The sequence below is a fragment of the Adelges cooleyi genome, unplaced genomic scaffold (assembly GCF_023614345.1).
Source record: "Adelges cooleyi isolate 19-005CV unplaced genomic scaffold, UGA_ACOO_1.1 ACOO_flye_CR_arks_rails_tigmint_CR_PRNA_247, whole genome shotgun sequence".
NCBI classification, from domain to species: Eukaryota; Metazoa; Arthropoda; class Insecta; order Hemiptera; family Adelgidae; genus Adelges; species Adelges cooleyi.
The window spans coordinates 6,550,966-6,574,242 of record NW_026095912.1 but is presented as its reverse complement, the minus strand read 5'-3'; the positions used below and the strand labels follow the sequence as shown (position 1 = coordinate 6,574,242).

Genomic DNA, 23,277 nt, shown 5'->3' with positions numbered 1-23,277 from the left:
TATAATGTATTGTGTGGAATTTCGTCGGATTTCGATTCCGAGAACACAATTTTGGGAGCTGCGCTTTGAATGTATTATGTACACTTAAGCCTCTTTGTGTTTGTATAAATGATATTCTCGCGAATTCTTATGTAGGATTATAGGGGTCGGTGCAATCAGACAACTCGAATCATTTATTAGGACGACTGACTGTGTACAAACAATTTTTTACCCCAACAATGAATCCTCAAAATGCACCTGGATTATTTTAAAAGAAGAGTCACGGATCCCGAAAATCAAGACGGATGTGTACCTACAATATTATGATATTATACAACACGTATAAATAATAAATCTGTTTTACAAGTTCCATACATTTTTTACTCGCATAACTTGTAAGATCGATGTTTGCTAATAATTATAAAACTACTATTGCCGCCGACAAAGACATAACCTAGGTTATATTGTTACCTAGAATTTAAATATATAACCCCAATAGGTTTACCAAAGGGGTTAAATACGAATTACCCAGCGCTGCGGACTTTTTAAAATATTATTTTTTTCTTTTAATGTGGTTTTAATGATTTATAATACTATTGTACGTTATCAACGGTTCATTAATCATTGATAATTTATTGGAAATCCATACATTATATCTATAATATTACTGTTATATTACGATTTTGAACCAAACCATTTCTCCCATTTAGAGTAAATAATTTCCAAACCATAGCCGTCGAGTTTATTATTTTAAACGACCCGTCTTGGACTTTGGTGGTGCCGGATGGTAAAATATGATACTTTATTATACTTTCCAATTATTTGCTGCGGTGTTGTTGTATCGAAGTTTAGTTTTTGTCATTGGCGACCTTCGTACATGTGTTCTATTTCTTCCTGAAGCACTATGTACAACACAATATTGTGTTATGATTGCACACAATTTTCAAAAGTCGATTCTCCCCGTCCTCTCTTCCCCCCCCTTTAGTTACACAGTCAGCTGTGGACGACCCCAAACAGACGTCTGGCGTCGTTGTGTGAGTCATATTATTATTATTACCATTTTTATAGTGCGTGGGCGCTCGTCGGAAGCGATGACGTCATGAATCTCCAGTGTCGTCGGCTCTTTGCCGGGGTGCACGCGAGAGGAGGTCGAGATTGTCTAGAGGAAATTAGAATGCTGGGGTAGACGGTGTACTACTAATATTATAGGCTGTAGGATAATGTTAAATCTCACCCACTCGTTTCCTCGCAGCATAAGCAGATTACATTTGAACGTCACCGAATTGCCTCAACGGTATAGTAATACGTATTAGCATCGATGCCGAGCTTATAATAGATATTGTTTTTTTTCACGAGATGCGCACGCTAAATTGGATTTTTGTTTTAGCGGCATCATCGACGAGCAGAAATAACGTTACTCGGTGAGTAGTGAAAAGTATCTCGTCTCTGGTTTCTGGGTAGTTTGGAAAGATTTCATAATAATTGGATTGCCCATACGGCACAAAAAAATCATTTCACTTAGGGTTTAAATCCATAAAACGAATAAACCAATTACAATGATTTTGTTATATAATATGAATAAAATATCCACGAATATAATGATTTTATGAATAAAAAAATCATTTTTCTTTGATTAAATATAATTAAGCTAGGCATGTTTACAAAGTTGATTGTTTTTTTTCTTACAAAATACGTGCTTAACAAAAACATTATACCTACTTTGGTTAATAAAAAGGAATAAAACATATAATTTGTTTAGTTTTTTTTTAATCAAAAATTGAATGTTACCAAACAAAAATGATCAGAATCAACTTTTTTTTAGCTTTTAAGCTAGCAAGGTTACTGACTTAGATATGTTTTTAAATATGTTCTTAAAATGTTTTAAGATGTTAATATCCAAACAAATATGTTTACACACTTATTGCCGTTTGTACTAACTATTAACAATACAAATTATACAAATTGTACTAATTCTTAGTAGAGTTTCAGTTTGAGTATTGTTAAACTAACCTTAAATTTGAAGTATAGTTTGTGTAAGCGGTCGTCAAGCTAAATTATTGAATTGTTAATTGTATACTTTGTTGTCTGGGTAGAGATAGGTCTAGAATTGTCTATTATGAACATTAGGCATAAAAAAAAAGGTTAACGCTCTTTTAATATTATATTAAAATATATTATTTACTAAACGTGCTAGCTTTAAATTAAAAAAAGGGGGACAATATATTATATTACACATTAATGAGATTATTAAAGTTTAACTATCAAATCTTAGCCCGATATTTAAGTCATAAAATAAGTAGGTACTACAACTTTAAAAATTTTCATATCCTTATTACAAAAATGCACATTATTGATAAAATATAAATTACCTAATTGCGTTATTTTTGATTTTTGACAATCTTATAGGGAAACATTTATTTATAACATAAAAACCAACAACTATACAGAAGCTAGCTTTATAGCGCTTTCCATAATCGATAAAATTGTATGCGACTCGTTTACTGTAATAATCTTGATAGCCAATGAATTCTGAAATAGTTGTCTCTACCCATTGAAATAACTAGCCATTACGACCGTTGATTCAAGTACGGATAAAAAAAAGCATACCAAAAGAAAACTTATAATTGTAAAATCAATACCGCCTATAAGTTCAAAAAACTATTAAAAGATATCAGTTGTGAAAAACTTGACCAGTTTTATATTGATTACCGTATAAAGCAAAAAATGAAAAGTATTATAAAGACGTACTAACCAAAGAATTAATTATGATTATTGGCAATTGCATTTTGAAATTTAGAAAACTGATTTTCTTAATTAGTAAAAGGAAAGAATTTGCTAGCAATCTATATGTTTTTGAAGGATGGAAGGTCGAAAGTTATTCGGCCTATGTTAAAGAAGATTGCCGATTGGAGAATGTCATAAAAATAATTCATTCTTAGGAATGTTATAATAAGCTATAATATGGTTACCGAATTTAAACGTTTATTTTTTTTCAGAGTACCTACTTAAAAACTTATGTTGAACTCTACTTAGTACTTTTTATATTATTATACTATATATTTCATATTTTACCTATGTCATATGTTATGTTTTATGAGAAATCTTAAATTATATGTACTCATTTATATGTATGGATCTTATATTTTCATGTATACGAAAAAACAATATCAAAAAAATATTAAATCTAAGGGACAAAATAAGAAGGATCAAGATATCTTTGTCGCTATTATACCTAAGTAACTTGTTACGCCATGTATAAAAGATAAGTAAAGCGAAAAGAACAAGCGTCGCTTTACCTTTATATAAAGTATAGCTTTAACCATTAGTTTTTTCGAAAAACTTTAAATGATTCAAATTACACTTAAGAATTATTCGTAATAAATCATGTGGATTTAGTGCGTAAATACAGAATGCTTTTACTCTTTTAATATCTTTTTTAAAAAGACATTTTCCTCGAACCAGAATAAAAAAAAATGACAACTTTTGAAATTACTTTGGATTTTTTTTTATTTCGGGTCCACGTTAAATCGGTCGCGGCATCCAGCTGCGTTAGCAATAGTCTATTGTAGTCCCTGTTATCCCTGTTGTCGACAGTCATCAAAAACGTAGCACAATACAGCATTATCAAAATAAGAATATAATTCTACGTAATAAAAAATGAATAAACAATTTGATTTGCGTTCCGAGAGTAAAATAGATTGTATTATTTAAAAATACTAACCTGTTGAAAAACGTCCATACTAAACTGTTTATACATTTAGTTATATTTATTAAAAAAATGTAAAACTTAAACCTATATGATATTTTAGGATAAAATATTTAACTTAAGTATGCTGTACTAGGTCTTAAGTTTTAACAATAGAGTCACCAATAAAGAATTGCTAAAAAAGTCACTTGCAAATGGGCTCATTAATTGAACGTCATTATACTTTTTGTTTAACTGTCTCAGTTGATGCACTTTTTGAGAAACTGAGTAAAAGTGTAAGTAAGTAAAAGTAATAAGTATGTAATAAAAGTACATACTTATTATATTCAAATCTAAATATTTTAATCTTTGAAAAAGATTTAGATACTGGGATATAGGACATTGTATTTAAAAAAACATTTTAAATGCTTAAATCGTTGTCTGAATAGTTTTTTTAAAATCATTCATGACATAATTGAGATATTGTGTTGATCTTTTTTACTGTTTATTGATGTACATACTATTATGCTAAAACTGCTCAGTTCTGCAGATAAGTGTTTCTCCTGAGACGTGTCTTTGCACGATCATAATTAAAAAAATGCGCTGTAATAGTTGAAAACTAATTTAAATATCAACACAGATTATTTCCTTTGATATGTTAATGTAAAAGTATACAGTATACACAAATTTTAGCTTCAGGTCAAGTTTTATTAAATAGTTGCCCATACTCTTTACTCAGTATAAACGGTGTGGCGTCCTCTTCACTATAAGTTTGGCTTGCCGACTTTTTAATACATGTTTTCTTTTGTTATTACACAGATTTCTTTTTGGGAAAAGATAATAGTCTATGAAGTTGTGCAGACCTAATAATATAATTTCCAAAAAAGCATTATGACAATTATATATACGTAATTATACTTATATGTGTATACTTCATGGCATTTCCATTAAAATAATATTTATTGTATTTTGTCCACGAGAATTGTAAAATATCCCTCCCTCTTGGCGCGCGTAGAGGTGTTGTTGTCGAGATTAGAAATTATGACATCCCAAAACTTATATAATATACTTAGGCACGATGCGCAAAATCTTATCTCGGTTTTTCAATACGATAAAAATGATAAATTATTGCGTTTTCAGTAAGTTAAGGGGTTTCGAAAAGAAAAAAAATGATTACTTGTATGTGAAAAGTTATACGAGTCTTGTGATGCCAATATATACAAATGCGTGACTTACTTATATAATACGGTTTGTTTGACCCCAGGGTAATATAAGTGTCTACTGAGGTGCAACGGTCTCAACGAAAAGTCTTAACTTCTATACATCTAATACATTTATAACTTATAGGAAATCCGCCCTTTAAACATGTTAAGAATGACCTCGATCTGGAAAATGACTCACGAGAGCCATCAAATCCGACCGGGTTTCTCAGATTCCAATTTTAGCCCACAATAAAATATATTCCTTCAAGCGTTTTGACCAAAACCGACGTTTTTGTGCATTATAATTGAGAAGAAAAAAATGTTTTTGTTGCAACTAACTTCTAATGTTTTAAGTAACTAAAACGCACACACACATTAACTCTTATTAATTAAAATCTAAGCTGGCTTTAAAATATGTTATATTATGTAACAATATGTTTTTATTTTACAAAAATAATATAACATCGTTAGTTTTTTATTTTTTAAGTTTTATAGTTTTATGTAATTATTCATAATTTCAATACATAAAAAAAGGAAAAGTATTATGTGAAATAAACATACAAAAATTAATTAAGGACAATAAAACTATGCAAGTATACTTTGATTAGAGTTTGTAATAAGTATCCCAACTTTTTTTCTCCAAATTAAATATGACGGAAAATTGTTGTTTATCTTAATTTTTAATGACCCACTTACTATTAACTATACTATGAAATATATAACTGTTCATTTTTCTGTTATACACTTATACTTAAACCAAATTTACATAAAAAAACAGGTAAGAATAAAAAATATTAAACTCCTTTTAAAAATATTACCGTTTTATGGTTACAGCATATAAAAATATGTATTTTATAAACTAAAACTTTATTGGTTTTGTAATACTTGATTTCCCCCCCCCCTAGAATATAGGTATTATTAAATATGTATAAAACTTGTAAAAGTAACGCTAAGACTTGTTCTGCATTTTATTAAAACGGTTATTTTCATTAGCCGTGACATTCCGGTAATAAAAAAACATGAGTTTGCTTATTACCCATCTAGGAGGGGTCCACCTTATTTACAGGCGAATCATTTTTGGTTAAGTTTATTAAACTGTCTTCCGTATAATGAAATAAATTGTTTTTTGTTGGGCAGTAACTGTAATATGAATTTTCCTCAGCAATATCATAGCATATACATTAATCATCATCGTTATAGTATAATTTTATAGCTAACTACTAATTAGTGTCTATAGTGAAACATTTAATACATTCACATTCATTTCAAAATGGAATGAAATTAAAATTATAGTATTCTAAAAAAGTTTTTTTTAAATACTATAATTAGTAGTATCATATATATTAATAGGAAAACCATTTTACTACATTTCTTATTATTGTAATAAAATGTTATTCCTTGCATACTCGGTGCCGGATTTTCGATACTTAAGGCTATCAGACTTTAGCCTAGGAATACCTTGCATAATAGGATGCCCCCATTACAGATTAATTAATTTTTTTCCATTTTCTGCGCCAAAATAACGACAAAGAAGTATACTATTAATTATTATAATCGATTCTTCAATTATGCGAGGTGTGTAGTCCGGCGGCAATTATTATTTTGTATATTATTCATCATAATATTATACAGGCTGATTGGTTAACGAACTGGAAGTGCAATGTAGTATTATATTTATCTGCTCGGGTCACTCAACCGCAATCCACTTCCCCTTCTAAATTTTTACTTTACATTTTCAGCAAAATAGTCTTAATTGAAAAAGTTAATACATACGTTACCGATAAAAAAGCTAAGTTATAGCATATGAAATAACACGTAGGGGGGGGGGAGATCATACTTTTAAAAATATATCAAAATTGGGCTAACTAATAACTAAAAAAGTATAATAACAAATGATAAAAAGTCCAATATTTTCTAAGATATTGACTGCGAGTCATAGCTAACTAATCAAAATTTAAATTGTAATTTTACTGGAGCGGTTGACTTATAGAAACTTAGATAAAAAAGAAACTGATCAAGAAAAATTATCTAAAAATTGGCATACTTTTTCAAAATAAATACTACGTATTATAACTTTCTTAAAAATTATCGCGTTAATTCCAAAATGAATTAGGGTATTTTTTAATTACAGCATTTTCCTCCAGTAGGGGTGGAAGTTATTTTTAATTTACTTTTTTTTTTTGGGGGGGGGGGTGTAGTTTTTGCACTCGAGATCTAAAAATTAGACAATCTAGTGTGCAATTATAAAATATTTTTTTAAAAAAATGTATCGAGAAAAATCCATAAAATCTTAATTTGTGCTGATCTACCAAACAAGGGCTAGCCTAGAGAAAGTGTTTGGGATCAATAGTGTATCCCTGGCTGAAATATAAATTTTTTGTAGTGTCTGTTCTATCCGTTATTGTTGTTTTTCTTTGTGGTAGTGGTTTTGTTGTCTAGTGCGTTCCAACACGGTAGTGCTTGCTGAATTACAATTAGTTTCATTATGCGACCTGTGCCGTAGTTGAGCATAATATATTTTAAATTTTTGCTACACATGTGTCGTTATAGCAACGAACTTTTGCGGGTGGATCCGAAGAAACAGTATCCTTATCCCGTTTGGCTTTCCATAATTTATTTATGTAACCCGACCGTGGTGTATACATATAGCTGTACCGAATAGAGCTTATGACCGTTAATGAAATCACGTGGCCGACGGCATACACTTGTATATTATTCACCTTAATGTATCCGTTACACGTAGTATATACTGTACAGCGTAGTAATGTCTAATAAACAGCAACAGTTAAAAGGAAAAACAAGTCTTAAGTCTTAACTCCGGTCTATGAACTGGAATAATAGGTACTTGCTAACGGTCAGCTGTACGGTGGTGTTTTTCGAGAGGTAATATATTTTATTAATTATTAAGACACGCATGATAATATTAATAAAACTTAATATGGGTACGTATGTGTTTATACCCCTATAGTTAAACAGTTTCGGTTGATGGAGGACGAGGGTTATTTAAATATTTACTTTGCATTGCTCCCGGACTACATATTATTTCATCAGCGTAGACTGTAGAACGGTTTCTAATAGGGGCTATAGGTACTATAAGCCTACAGCATATTTACAGTTTTATGTTTTAACGTTTAGGAAAATTCGGTAAACGTATTTAATAGACAATGAAATCCAACCGTTTACCAACCCCTCGAAAAGTGGCGTGTAAAATATTATACTTGCACGTTTTGTTTACATGATATATTGCCCTTAAGCATAATGTATTCAGTATTTACAATAACCGTTACCTAGGTATATAATTTTCGACTGCAAGATCACATTCTGTTTTTTAGAGTCAAAAAAATATTTTCAAATTTTTATTTTGGGTTTTTAAATTTTTAAGATTATTAAATAGCCAAAATGTAAAAACAATACAATATTACTAGTACAAAGTTATTTTTGTATTTGTCTACAATAAAATAGCACATATACAAATTATGTTTAATATGTATTTTACAACCTCGAATCGTTTTAATTAGCTTAATTTATAATCAAAAGCAAACATTGACTAAAAATTTTTATTTGAGTAAGGTTAAATATCCTAATAAAAATTTAAAAAAATGATTAATTATTAACTCATAACTTTTTTTTTTAAATACAAATAAGACTAGGTACCTAATTAAACAAAATAAATATTTGTACACCTATTTGAACATTAATGCATAATGTTTTAGAATTATTTTTAGTTTTTGTAATCAAATCGATACTTATTGAAAACATTATAAAACCTACTAAGCGTCGCATCGACGTATATTACACATACTTATGTATGTGGAAGTGTACTCGTACAAAATGAATAATTTATGTAATTATTAAAAAATAATAATAAAAAATTGTCTTAAACAACGCAGCCAAACAATACATTTTATAATAAAAATGTATTTAAAATAACACTTGATTAAAAATCTAAATAATAAATTATTTGAAATACACATATTTCAAACAATAAAATATAAAAATGTTATTCAAAAAGATATATTATTTGAAAACTATTTTTGTCCATGTTATCCGTGTAATTTGTTTAGGGTGTAATATTTTATCTTTTATGTAACATTAGTGTTTACATTATGTTGTTCAATGTTTTAAACATTTTTTTTATAACATATTTCAGTAGTTGTGTTTGAATTTAAAGCTTTAACTAGTTGTTATATAGTAAAGTCAAACGGAATACTATTGAACAAAAGTCAATATCTTTTTTATTTGCTTTTTTTCACGATCATTATTTTATACCATTAAGCAATATTTAGGTCATAATATATTAGCTGTTTTTAAAGTTGTATTTTTAGGTCACCAACTTCAGATACCTCATATTATATTTAAACCATAGTAACACTATAAGTACACATTTTATAATAGCTATGTCATACTCGTAATTTATAAGGAAATGTATAATAATGTCAAAACGTTTTATAGCGGGTTCCCTTTGCAAAGGATTGAAGTTTTACGCTTAAAGCACCTCTTTGATGTAGAACCTCATATGATCATTATCCACATTTCCTTTTAAGTCATTCCATTGCGTTGATTCTATTTCGCGACACGTCGCTCATTCTCGTGTATAATATTCTATTAGGTATTTTAGTATTATGTTATTATGCTCGACTGATTTGTTCTATGGTTCGTCGCTTGTCTTATAACCCCATGTTGTATAACGCTTCCAAAGGAACATCTGCATTCTCCTGTACCGTGTATAACATAGATATAGAAATATTATGTACCTTATATTATAGGTAATATACTATACTATAATATGTTTGTGGTTTAATGAACCGCATCGCAGCATGTACTAATGTATGAGTAACACGAGTTTGGCTTTTGAGATTTAAAAAATGTACTATTATATTATTGTGTATCGCATTGTTTTATAATTATTTTTTCAGCTAATAAAACAGCAGACCAAAGAATCTATACAAGAGTCCTAAATATTAGGTTAGGTTGATCAAATATAAAGTTCAAACACTGTTCAATTATTAGGCATACAATACCTTTAAATGCTGGTATTCCAGCTGTGACTTATGGTACTTTTTTAGATTAGATTCTATACAACAAGTGAAACAAATAACGATATTATATGATACCTAATATAAACCGCGTCTGCTCGGATTTTTGACAGTTATTTTGTTGTTCTCTGGTTCATAAGAATCGCATGATAATATTTGTATTCCGAGATATTGTGCGGTTAATAATTAACAATATAATATTATTCATTATATTATTCGTCATTTATAAGAAACTTATAATTGGTAAGCACGTTGGCCATTACCAGAGTTAGGAAAAATTTGAATAACATAAAAAAGTAATGTATAATTTTACGAATAATAAATGTTCTGTTTAATCGTGAATAACATTATTTATAATTCAACAAATAGGTAGTTGAAGATAATTAGTTAATTTATTATTTACAAATAACAAATTAAATCTGTAATTTCATATTTATTTAAGACAATAGTGACATACACAAGAAATAACTTTTTCATTTGTTTAAAAACTTTGTCATTACTTGTTTTGTACTCGACTTGTTGTAACATTTTGAATATTCAAACTGTTGTCATCGTGTCGTTTTTGGCGGAAGTCTACGTTAATTTAAGTTTCCCAATTAGGTATTCCGAAAAGTGCTATTTTGCTTTTGTGCAACTTTCAAATTAATCACCAGTGACAGCTGCTGTTTATTTATTATACGAAATTAAAGTGCTCCGGGCTAGCTTCGACGCAGAGCTAAAAAGGTATATACGGTCTTACGGTGTTGTATTTTTATGTTTGAACCGTTTTCTTACGCATGATCGATCGAAACAGTGAAAATTGAAACCTTTAATTTTAAAAAATTAACATAATTCTTTAATTTAAACGGAAAATGCCTTTTTGGTTGCATGATCATCAATCAAAATATATGTCTGAGTATTTTTATTTTCTTAACCTGTGTTTTTTTCATTAAATAATGCATGTAAACAATATTATTAATTAATTCTATCTGAAATTCCTCAGCTGGGAGGCATCTTCACTCTGTCAATCTGATCTCTGTATATACTAAATACTATATCTGTTATGCTTATTGTTCTGTATTGTAACATATTGCATGAAAAAAAAACATAAAATAATTCGCGTAGTTGAATATTATTTCATAAATTTCTTATTATACCTAACTGTTGTACTAATATCACTGATGTATACTGTACACCAGTTATACTGTTTTATATTATATAAGTATACTATGTAATATAAGTGTCATAAATGAGGTCATGGGGTTCCAGTGAACTTTTATGTCCTTTGACATTTAAGTTCCTTAGTCCTCTTGAATAAATTAAAAAAGGTTACTTTTTGTTCCACGTGCTATTATACTTATATTTTGTAATCAGTATCGTTTAAAAAAAAGGTCATTGGGTCTGCCATTACCCTACTGACATCCACAAAATGATAAATCCAAATTTTACTTACAATCGAATAAAACTAACTGTCTTGTTTTGTCAGTCCAAATAATTACATTATACAACACAATTATAATTTAATCATTAACATACATATTTCATGTGTAAATTAGACAATATTACATATCACAGTATTATGAAACATATCACGTTTTATTTTTCTTGTTCAATCCGAATCTGCCCTTAGATTTTATACAGTGAACTCAGCTTTTTATTAAGATATCAAATGTTACATATTTTCTTTCAAGTTATAAAAACAAATACAATTCACTTTATAATAATTCGGTTTAGCAAGAAAAAAAAAATACTATTCGAAGGATTAATTTTGATTATTGTTTCAAGGGAACTCAACACAACCACATTGCAACAAACACGTGACTGAAAATTCTAAAAAAACTGTGTTAATTCCATGCGAATACTGAATTCAAAAATTTTTAAAACCAAAATATCACATTACCCACCTACCGTTATTTTAGTCCAATAATTTCAATTTATTATTTCATTACACGTGTATTTTTCTTTGTGTTTTTTTTTATTGTTTGCATTTTGATTTATAACTCGTTTTGCTTCATCCGACGTACATCGATGCGGTAATATTATTATTTTGATGTATTTTGCTTTCTTCATTTCAACAGTCATTATTCAAATGAATCGATGCGTTATATTGTTACTACAGAATATGTATTATATATATGAACGGTGTACAAGTGAAATACATTTACAACGATAAAAAACATAAACGCCATAAATCATAATATAACATATTGCACTTTCGTATATACTGTATATTATTAAAATATTTTATTGATATTTTTTTTCATTTTTAAGGTCAGTGTATTTTTAATATATATATATATTCTGATTCACGAATGTTACTTTTGTTTAATCTATAACACATGAGATATTAGGTATTTGCTATTTTCAGTAAATCTATTCTGTGGTACAACTATATTGGATACACATATTATTATGTGATGTTATTATATTCATTGCTAATGTTTTTTCAAGAGCTAATAGATTCAATAGTAGCAGGCAGCCGGGAAGAGGGATTTTTAAAAATACACTCATTTAATTACCTTCGGTAACTCTTTTAGCGAATTTAATGTCTTTTTTTTTTTTTGTTACCAGTCTATTATTTTACATGATAAAACACTTTTAATGATTTGTAGTATTATATTTTAACTAACAGTAAAACACAATAGCAAAATTAAAATGTATTTATAACTAATAAAATCAAGTGGGATTGTAGTCATCTGATTTATAGTTTGTGGGCTGTTTAAAAATTGTCGGTTTAAAAAATAAAATTGCGCAATGTTTGTTTTGCCATTTAAAAGGTCAATATACAAATAATAAATAAAATGGACCAAATTACACTCCTGATATTATGTATAAGATAAGATACAATGATTGAAAGAGAAATAGTAATAATTTTGAAATAAGTAGCAATTTTTCTTGGTGTTGTTTTTTTTTTGTACTTCAAAATTATTAAAACTATATTTATAATTAAATTGTATTTATATCTAATGTTTAAAACGGATTTTAAATTAATAAAATTACGTATTTTTTAATAAAATTAAAACGTTTACAAGACTTGAATTTTTTTGAATTTTTTTTTTTTCTCAAAAAAGTAAAATTTATACTTTAATAATTTATTTGTTATTTTAAGTTTTATTTTAAAACAAATTCGTGCAACTTATATAATTATTTGTATTAAAAAAGATATTGTCACTACTTATAAAATAAAAGTTCCATAGACAAGTTTTTTTTAGTTGTCTGAATATATTATTATTATTTATTTTACTAAATCGATCCTATCAATTTTTTTTATAATAGTTTTCCGTAACTTTTATTTCAAAACTTCTAATAACTATTTTTGAGTATAACTTTTGAAACGAAACTTTTTTTGTGCAAATTAATAAATAACGTCTAGCCCTGAATTTTTGTGTTCTCGTCACTAATATTAATTTAATCAATTCTTATTCGGACTTATGTATGATAAGAAGGTATCATTTTACTGTATTGTGTTGAAATATTTTATGTAAATTAATGTTTTGTAGTTTTATTTTATTGGTAATCAGTGGTGAATAGGTAAGTACATAGTTCAATGGATACACAACTGCAAATCGTACTTTCTCTCCAAGATTAGGTTGATTATGACATGAAAATTACCGGTCTAATTTAAAAGAAATATGCTAGTTTTTAAATTGCGATAAAGTATACAAGTTTGAACAAAACTAAAGACACTTAAGAACATTATTGTCAACGCACGGCATCATCGTTATCATAAAAACAAATATATACTAGGTATCTAACTTGAAGCACTTGTATTTACAATATGGACCCGATGATAGTATCGTAGCTATTATGTTTATTAGTAGTCTGTATAAAAACCAAAATAGTTGGCCTCTAGTTAGCAATCTAGTCGACACAAATAACGATATGAGTTTGTTAAACATTTTAGATGGTCGGCCAGAGATAATAATATTCAATATGTTTAAAACAACCATTGTGTGATCTCTGAAACGAAAGGCCACAAAGATTGCACGACTCGTCCCTTGGGCTTAAGATAATATACGATTTCTGTGTTCAAAAGATACAACCGTTTCAATAAACGGATCGCAAAGTTATTTCCTTTGTTACGCTTTGATGCATCAGTTTAATCTTTGGTTATCTCAAACATAATTATATGGATAAGTTACAGTCATTGAAACTGATAAATCTGACGATATTATAACTTGTTAAAAACGGTTGTTATCAATAAATATCAAAAGAAGGATTTTCAAATGTCATATTTTAGCTATTTTCAAGTTTGAATTTGTTTAATGAAAAATGAAAAATTGTCCATGTTAATAAAATGCAAACAAAATCATGAGAAAGTACTTACGAGTTTAGTTAAGGACCTAAAATGTTTTGGGATTTATTGCATAGGCTACTAATTAAGCTATTTATTAAAAGGATAAACAAAAATCAGCATTAATGTCTTGCAAGAAAGCCGGTTGCACACCTTGACCTCCCACTCTCATTTCTCTTCAAATAATCTGAATTCATCAATAGCAATTCACAGTCGACAATAATAGTTATAAAAACGTAACAAAATAATCAAATTATTTATTTAAAAAAATATATGGAACCGATTAATTATTATCATTGTGACCGTAACGGTGTTTCAGCCAATTATCTAATATTTCAATTATTACTAGTTAATTTGCTGTTTTCTGTTATAGCTGTCTTTTGGTAAAATTAAGTATTAAATGGCTAATATATATTTGGCCAAAAAAAAAATGTATTTATATACAATATATTCACCTACCTACTCTTTAATAATAAACTGCGCTGTACCGATGTCAATAATAAATGATTTTTTTGGAGTAAAATGTCTTAGTCATTGTTTTTAATATTTTTTAAAAAGAGTTTGAATGTCTCGATGTAAGGAAAAAGTAAGTTTCAATTGTCTGTAATTATTATTATTATTATTTGTGTGGTATTTGTTTGGGTTATAAACGTTTACCTGTTATTATCTAATGTCCGGGGAAGAGAGCCAAGTGCAAAATAATTATTAAAACTTGCAGAATGAATTCAGTAAATTCATTTATGGTAAAATATATTGACACTAACGGTTTTTACATTTGCTAAGGCCAAGAACAACTTTCTATCGTCCTGGGCATAGTATTCTGTTAAGCGAGTATTAATAAATCACACTCTATTCACTAAAAAGTAAAAATTGTAGTAATAAACTAATATTTTAGTAGGATTATTTTATTTTTTATGTTTTACTCACAGATAATTTGAGAAAATAATTGGAATTTGTTTTTTACCTACATTAACTACATAAAGGTTCCTAAACGTCATAACAAAGGCGTTTTTAAATGGGTCATTGGCGATTATACGAGTATAACTTAAACGTCCCTAGGACATATGTTTTTTTATGTAGAGGAAATAGAAATCGCAGAGCCTGAGGTCAAGGTAATTCATTAAGAATAAGATATTCTTTTTTTCTTTAAAAAATTAGCAATTAGAGGGTAATTTATCTTATTTTACAATATACCATTTTCCATTTTGTATCTTTTTTTATTTTCTTTATTAACTTTTAAAAATAAAAGGATACGTAGGTATTACCTAAATAGAATTTATTTTTTAAATTAAGAATTATTTTCCGAAAATGTTGAATGGTCGATAACTAGTTTTGGATAATTACTTTCAAAGTTGTAAAGTTTAAAATTCAAGACGGGAGAAAGGTTGGAGAGTAGTATTTTTTTTGTTGTGCACATTACTCTACCGCTCTCTATCCCCTCCATTCCTAAGCAAGTGAAGAGATTATCCAAAACTGGCTATCGACCAATTAAAATTTTAAATGTCAAAATTATTCGTAATTTACAAGGTTAATTAAATATATACGTTATCATAAAAGTTGATATAGGACACTCTACATATTTAGTAGTGTTATAATATTTTAAAATAACAAAAACCAAAATGTTTACAATAAGAAGTTTTGCCAATGCATGCGTCAGAGTGGCCACGCTGACTACAAGGGCGGTTCCAGCATCTATTTACGGTTGGGGAACATAGGCGAAAATCGAAATCAAGGGGCTAAATGACTTAGGCTCCTCCAAAACCATAACTAGAACAATTTCTTTTATTGCTTTAGACCTCCTAAACTTGTGAATGGGTTTTTGATTTATTTGTTCGACGTTCAGGTCCAGTTGTCGGAGTTCACGTTGGACTTGGCCAGGTCGGCCCTGTGCACTGTCCAGGCGTTCCAGCAGAACAGAGGTCCGGAGCACGTGGGATTCCTGAACGCTTTCCGTTACTTGGTGTGGCAGTCGGTGTACAGTGTGTTCGTAGTGCTCAACTCCATGCTGTTGCTGCTGGGTATGTTCAACGTGACGGTGAATTTCGTGAAGTTCTTCTTGGCCGAGACGTGCGCCGTCAGCGTGATCCGCAATCCCGACGAACGGTTGGCCAGGGTGGCGTTGCTGCTGGTTGAGATGGTCGTCCTGTGCGGCCTCCTGGGCTTGGCGTGGATCATGGTCTACGCTCCTTTCTTCAGCCTGCAGTACTCGGTTCTGCGGTACATGTTAGTCGCCGTCAGCGTGCCGTTGTAGACAGAAACTGTTAAATATATAGATATAGTTTTGATTATTTTACCACCTAGTTTTATGTAGTCAGTCTATATCTATAGACTCGCTCTAGGTAAATAGGCCAAATATTGAAAAAATATTCAACCCTTCCCCTTAAAACGAAGGACTTCTTGAAAGACTTATAAATTCGTCAACTTAAAATTACGGCCCGCTTTAACTTTTCGTGTACCCAATTTGCGTGCAAAATTCATTAGATACAATGAAAAATCAAGAAAATATCATGAACCTGTAGAGCGATGGAAAATATTTTTGGGAAACGCGAAAATTCAAAAAATGCGATTATAAGAACATTTAAAGTCCACACAATAATTTTTACAACGAAGCATTTATTCTGAACATTTATAACCGCAACAACTGTGCCGACTGTTTATTTTTAACTAAACCTCATGTTTAAATATTTAGAGACAAACGGACGGTTGTATTCGCTGGATTTTAAGTACTAATATAGCGATAAGGTTTAGTTCAGGTATCGGCAACTGTTTCTAATGAGGTCTGGATAATTTGAAAACAGTAAAATATTTTTGGCGGTCCACTGCCGCCCTTCTATTGCTGACCCCTGGTTTAGTTTATAAATATTATATAGACTTCTTTACGGGTCACGATTTTATAAAAATTGATATCCGGATTTTGGATTTGGATAATTCAACAGTTTGATATAGGTAATTTTTATTGAAATCTTTGTGTTAAAATATAACTTCAGTTTTCTTTTATTGGTGCAGTATTGACGAGTATTGTCCAATTTTAATAATTTTTTTTATCAAAATTATATGAACTATACTGATAGTAGTATAATAAAGATAATTAATCCACTAAAGAAGTTAATATCTAAGTCAAATGTATCTAATAATAACTTGGATACCTACGTCAAGTGTTAGAACATCAAAAAGACAATATTACGGTTATTTTTCTACATCATTAATGTCTTTTTTTTTATTACATGTTACAATTTTTTAAAACATTCAATTACTTCAGTCAATCATACACAAATTACACAAAACCATAGTAGCTGTAATCTAATTTTATTCATTACTAAATATATTTTTAGTCTTAAAAAAAAATGGAAACAAATCAGAATTAAAATACAATTTGGATACAAGTACGCTGGCTCCTATTTTTGTTTATAAAATAATGTTTTTGTCAATAATTAAATTGAACATAATTGTTTGCAATAATTATTTTAGTAATACTATATACTTAACAGAAAAACCTGCAATTATTAGTACATATTACTTATTTACGTACTTATTTCTTACATTCCTTATAAGTTATAAAAAAAATTAGTTTGCTTTACATAAATATAACAATGGAACGAGCATTGGGTTCTTTTCGTCCGGCATTACTACTACTGCTTCACTGCCCTCTAGTGCTACCATACTGCCTGTTCTGCCTAAGTGCTGACCGGCCAAAACTTTGATGTAGTCATTTAATTTGGGCATGATCGGCTCCAGATTTTCGTTTTCAATTGTCACTTCTCGATCTTCGTCTGGCAAATACAATATACACATCGCTTCGCCCACTTCTTTAATAATTCCTGTCTGTCCGGCCAAATCTGAATCTCCTATACGTACATAAATGTCTGTAGTGTGCCAACCCACTGGTAATCCTGAAATACAAACAAATTTTAGTATATACATTTTATAGACAACCCTGATATATGTACCATTGAAGTTTGAACCAAATGACGACAAAGAAGGAGCTGCGATCCCAGGAGAAGACACTGATGACGGGGTCATTAAACTTGTGTACGAACCTGAAGGCGACGGTGCAGGATGATACTGAACACTAGCAGCGCTGCCTAGAATTTAAATATAAACGGTTAATTTGTTTAACAGACAAATATTGTTCATTTTACCAAATAACAATTGAGCCCAAATTAAATTGTCATTAAAATAAAAGGTTAATAATCTCAAAATTGCTGGCATACTTTATTTAATATGCGCCGCAGCATATTAAAATTTATTTTTATTTTGTAAACAGCGAAAAAATTTAGGATTTCATAAATGACATTCATTTATTATATATAATTTATGATTGTATTATTATAAATATTATTTTCACTCTCCTATACGACAATAATTTTTTTTTTAATAATATAAAATTATCTATCCTATTTTATTTGGGCGCTTATGAATTTTCAAACAATCAATCATTATCCAGGGAATAATTTAAGCTTCATATATTTTTTTAAACATGCATTTTGCTAACTGAGTTAATGATTTAAAAAAATGTTGTTAAAATAGCAAAATATATTTTTGAAATGCTCAAAAAATGTTTGGACAAAATTAAAAGTTTTTTTTTGTATGAGGATAACCATAAATAATAATAATTTAATAATATTCAATAAAATTAATTTGTATACTTACTAGTATAACCACTACCAGATGGTGATACTGCTTGATATGGCGAATACGAATGATCTGATCCAAATAGTGTGTTTGGTGTTTGAGCATAGGGTGTATTAGGGTCCATTGGATATTCTAGTTCGTCGTCTCTAGCTGGAGTGTATCCTGCAGCAGGATCCCAAGCTTGTGTAGGCGTCTTAGATCCATCGTGGGAAGGTGTCATACTTCCGTAGGCTGGAGTACGGCTTCCAGCTTCGTAATTAGGAGTCATCGAGCCATGCACAGGCGTCTTGCCTCCTTCACGATATCCAGGTGTCATCATGCCATTAGAAGGTGTTCTAGAGTATGACGATGTTAATCTTCCATCCTTCTGTTGTTGTCCAACTATTGTGATATTTCTCCTATCGACCGATATAGTTTGACACGATGAGTGAAGCTCAACCCTGGCCGTACACTCAGTCGCATCTTTAACAATGCCAACAGCTCCTTTATAAGGACCACCAGTGATTCGTATTGTTTGACCAATTAGGTCTCGGTCTCTGCGTACTCCACCAAATCTACTTCCTCCACCTCCACCGCCGCCACCACCACCTCCACGTCCGCCAGCACCAAATGGACTGCCGGGTGTATGACGAGGTGATGTGATTTGTGGAGATGCGAATCCATTTTGTGGAGCAGTTATAGCCTATTAAAAGTTATGGTATAAAACAAAAATCATAGCAATAAAAAATTAGGTAATGTAAGGTTGATGTAAGTTAATTACTTTATTAGTTGTATTTCCAGCCAACGCTATATGTCTTAGACGGCACACAAAAATTCCTCCGTTATCAGTCATTAAACGAGAGTATAAAAAGGCATGGTGCCGATAGAGATGTTTGATTTCTCCATGCATTCCCTATTTGCATAAATTATAATTAGTAATGATAATAAATTAGCCTATATAAATAATTGTCATTACTGTATGGGGCCCGTCAATGACTTTAATAACATCTTTCCTCTGCACAGAATTGCCAAGTGCGTCCACACCAAGAGTGTTTCTGTGTTCTTTCTTTTTATTCAGAGATTGGGGTTTTGCTTCAACTAATTTTCCAGCCATGTTAAGTATGTGCATTTTCTCCCGTTCAATTCTCACTATAACACCCACATTTTGCGGACTAAAATAAGAAATAGGCATTATTAAAATCATTTTCATTTGAATAAGTACTTAAAATAAAAAGTTATGAATAAATAACATGATTAATGACTTTTATTCATTATTTAAATTATTTGCGGCCAATTCTGATTAAAACAATACAAATAATTGACAACACAAATTTAAAATTAAAACAAGTTTTTGAACATACAAAATACATACTCTAATTGAACAAGATCGCCCCATTGGAATTGCCCAAGTGAATCCACTCCAGAAGCCATATCCGAACATAATTGCAAATCACGAGGTAAAACTTCTAGCTCGTGCATTGTCACGTCGGAGAATAACACGATACGATTTTGTTCAACACGCACAATAAGACCTGTGTCTCCTTCGTAACGTCCACCAACTACTCGGACATGGTCACCTTGTTTGAAGAATTTTCTGAGTTCATTAGCGGTAAATTCCAACGGCATCTATGATGAAAAAAAAAATTACTTTTAGAGTTACATAAATAATTATAATAAATACATTTACCTTGAGATCATCGTGCTTTGGCATGATAGTAACCATATCACCGTCGATCGATATCACTTTACCTTGGAGGTTAATCAATTCTCCAGTACAAACTTCAACATTGTCACCTGCACTTAAGGCTTGACTGTTCGTTGAACTATCTTTATTGACATTAGGCAATTCAATGTCGATGCCTTCGGGAGTTTCTTCAAATTTTTCAAGTTCCGACAATGTAGGTTTAACTCCATCAGTTGAGATTGCATTCATGTAGAAATTTTTATACAAAAACCCTTTACGACTGTAACGATTTCCTTCAAATATTAAAAAATCACCGTCACTGGTTACTTCACCACCAATAGCTCTAATTGCTTCTGGGTCAAAAGGTTTGGCGGCTGGACGTCTTTTCTTTTTCCTTTTTAAAGCTTCTGAATCCTAAAATGATAACAAAATAAAAAACCAAATATGAATGTAATATTCCCGAGAACATTAGTTATTAAGAGTGCAAGCCCGTACCATTGAAGACCTTAACGCACCGCGAGGCCTGGTGTAATCTATTCTTGGTAATAATTTTAAATGCACTTGGTTCTGACCCAAATCTACATAGTCTACTTGAGCTATGTCGTCTTTGTATAAACCTTTAAACCAAACAGATCGAAATTACAATCAATTTTACTCAAAGTAGACAGAATAAAAGTTGTTGTACCTCTTTTCAACCGCACCCATTGTTTCGGTTTCAAACCTGTTTGAACTTTGACCACTTTCAGTACGTCAGTCATTTCTTTAATAGGAACCATTTGTTGCTTCCAAATCCCCATTTTAAGGCTGGTAACATTTTCTATGGCTGTCTTAACGTGAGTCTGCTTGTACGATTCAATGTATATATAACCTTTTACCCCTTCAGGCGAAACCACTGATTTTATTTTTAATGGGTTATCCGTGAACTGATAAGCGATAAATTTTCTCATTAATAACAAAGCCGTACTTTTCTCTTCGCCAATACGACATTTGACCATCCATAAATTTGGATCTCTAAAAATTAATTTAAATTAAATTGAATGTTAATTTTTTTATTCAAAAATTGATAACCTACTTAACGCCTGGTAAAAGCGTTTGCTGTGTGATTTCATCAGCAAGTTCATCGCCTGCATCTCCAAAGTGTTTAATTGCTACAGAAGCGTCTGCATACTTTTTTTTTAAATATTCTTCAATTTCGTCCTCATTTTGAGAGCTAAAATTTTAACATATAATTATTAACTCACCAATTAAAATATTATTATGTAATACTTTGAATACAGTATTTTATATAATTACAAGACAATTTAAAAACTAAACTCACTCCCAAAGGTTTGTTCCACGTCTGCGTCCTTCAATTTCTCTAGCAGTAGGACCTAATTCATCTACTTCATTTGCAACAATACCATAATCACCGGCACCGTCTTCCCACTCTTCGTCTTCTTCGACTTCATCATCAACATCAGCTTCATCAATAATGAAACCACCAAAACGTTCATTCTTCTTTTTTTTCTTTCCTGGACGATCATTTTCTTCATCTTCTTCTTCGTCATATTCCTAATAAGTATTTTTAATTAATAAAGAGCCAAAAAATAAATATTGAGTAAAAAACGTACATCCTCCGAGTTTAAATCTTCGCCTTCAGGTTCTTGTTCATCCGCGACTTCTTCCTCTCTGGAAAAAAAAATGATAAGAATCGATGACAATCATACAAAGTTATGTGGTTGCTATTTAATGATGTTTACTGGTTATTTTCTTCAGCTTCCGAGCCACTACCCGATCGACTTCTACTTCTACTTCTGCTGGCACTGCGGCTCGGTGAATGCTTGTGATATACATTTGACTCTTCCTGTTAATGAACATAACATATTAGGAAAATCATTATTATGCAATTTTACAAGCATCACATCATATTATTATTGACGAAAAACTATTAAATACACAGACTTAATTACCTCACTATCGCTGCCGCCACGGTAACTGCCCACGTCACTGTCATAATCCGACATTGTTTTTGGTTTTGAAAGAACTTAACTCAAACCCTATGACTACAAACTAATTTTTAATGGAATTAAATTCAATGTCAGACAGAAACAAAACATGCTACTGTTGAACATCGAATATCGATTACAGCAGACAGCTTGAATATTGATTGTACCCACCGACTGACGACAACCACTAAGTACGTTACCGCGTTGATAAGGGATTGATAATAAAATGGCGTTGGAACAAATTATTACAGTGTTGAATATAATATTATATAAGTATTTTTTTTACATTATCCTCTGCAGTAAGAGGTACGAAAAATGTCGAAGGACGAATATGAAAGAGCGGAAAATGTTTGGCTATGCTTTTAAGGTTTTTTTTTATTTTTCAAATGAAAAATCTTTGTAGTGTGCTTATACTGGAGAAAAAAAACGGGGAAGGTTTTAGGAAGACTTCACCCTGAAGTACAATATCACGATCAGCAATTACAAAATAATAAAAATTTAATTTCAATTTTGGATTAAAAATAATTTTGTCTTTAAAATGTTTATATTTAAAAATTGTTTACACTTTAAGGGCAAAAAAGATGGCCGACCGCGGTACATTACGGAGTAGGTGGGGCGCCGTTTGTTGAGACCGCGGGTGGAGGTAATTTTCAGCAGGTCACGGTCGTTGGCAACCACGGTTACGGTATCGGTGTGAACCGCAGCAGACGTCAGTCGTGTGGTCATCACTACAACAACAGCTGATAAGCGATTCGGTGGCAGCAGCTGCAGCTTCTAAGCCCGCTCAGGCCATGGTCGTGTCGGTGATAAGTGATAACGCGT

At 30.5% G+C, this 23,277-nt stretch overlaps 1 protein-coding gene across 1 annotated transcript; it reads right to left on the bottom strand.

Moving 5' to 3' along the window:
- Window positions 1–17,504: 17,504 nt before the first annotated feature.
- LOC126836809 (transcription elongation factor SPT5) lies at window positions 17,505–22,992 on the bottom strand. The gene is made up of 14 exons (XM_050570457.1): window positions 22,420–22,992; window positions 22,210–22,313; window positions 22,081–22,138; window positions 21,789–22,021; window positions 21,543–21,680; window positions 21,156–21,481; window positions 20,966–21,087; window positions 20,474–20,884; window positions 20,159–20,412; window positions 19,763–19,958; window positions 19,568–19,699; window positions 18,826–19,489; window positions 18,123–18,257; window positions 17,505–18,065 (listed from the first exon to the last, which is right to left on the bottom strand). Exons 1-14 carry the CDS (start codon window positions 22,471–22,473, stop codon window positions 17,740–17,742), a joined length of 3,153 nt encoding a protein of 1,050 aa, XP_050426414.1. The 5' UTR covers window positions 22,474–22,992; the 3' UTR covers window positions 17,505–17,739.
- Window positions 22,993–23,277: the final 285 nt, after the last annotated feature.

Excerpts from the sequence above, each read along its gene's own strand:
- LOC126836809 (XM_050570457.1), bottom strand. The coding sequence starts at position 22,473 with ATGTCGGATTATGACAGTGACGTGGGCAGTTACCGTGGCGGCAGCGAT. Across the intron at positions 22,022-22,080 it reads AAGATTTAAACTCGGAGGAT|GAATATGACGAAGAAGAAGA; the intron begins GTACGTTTTTTA and ends AATACTTATTAG. Across the intron at positions 19,700-19,762 it reads TCATTGACGGGCCCCATACA|GGAATGCATGGAGAAATCAA; the intron begins GTAATGACAATT and ends TTATGCAAATAG.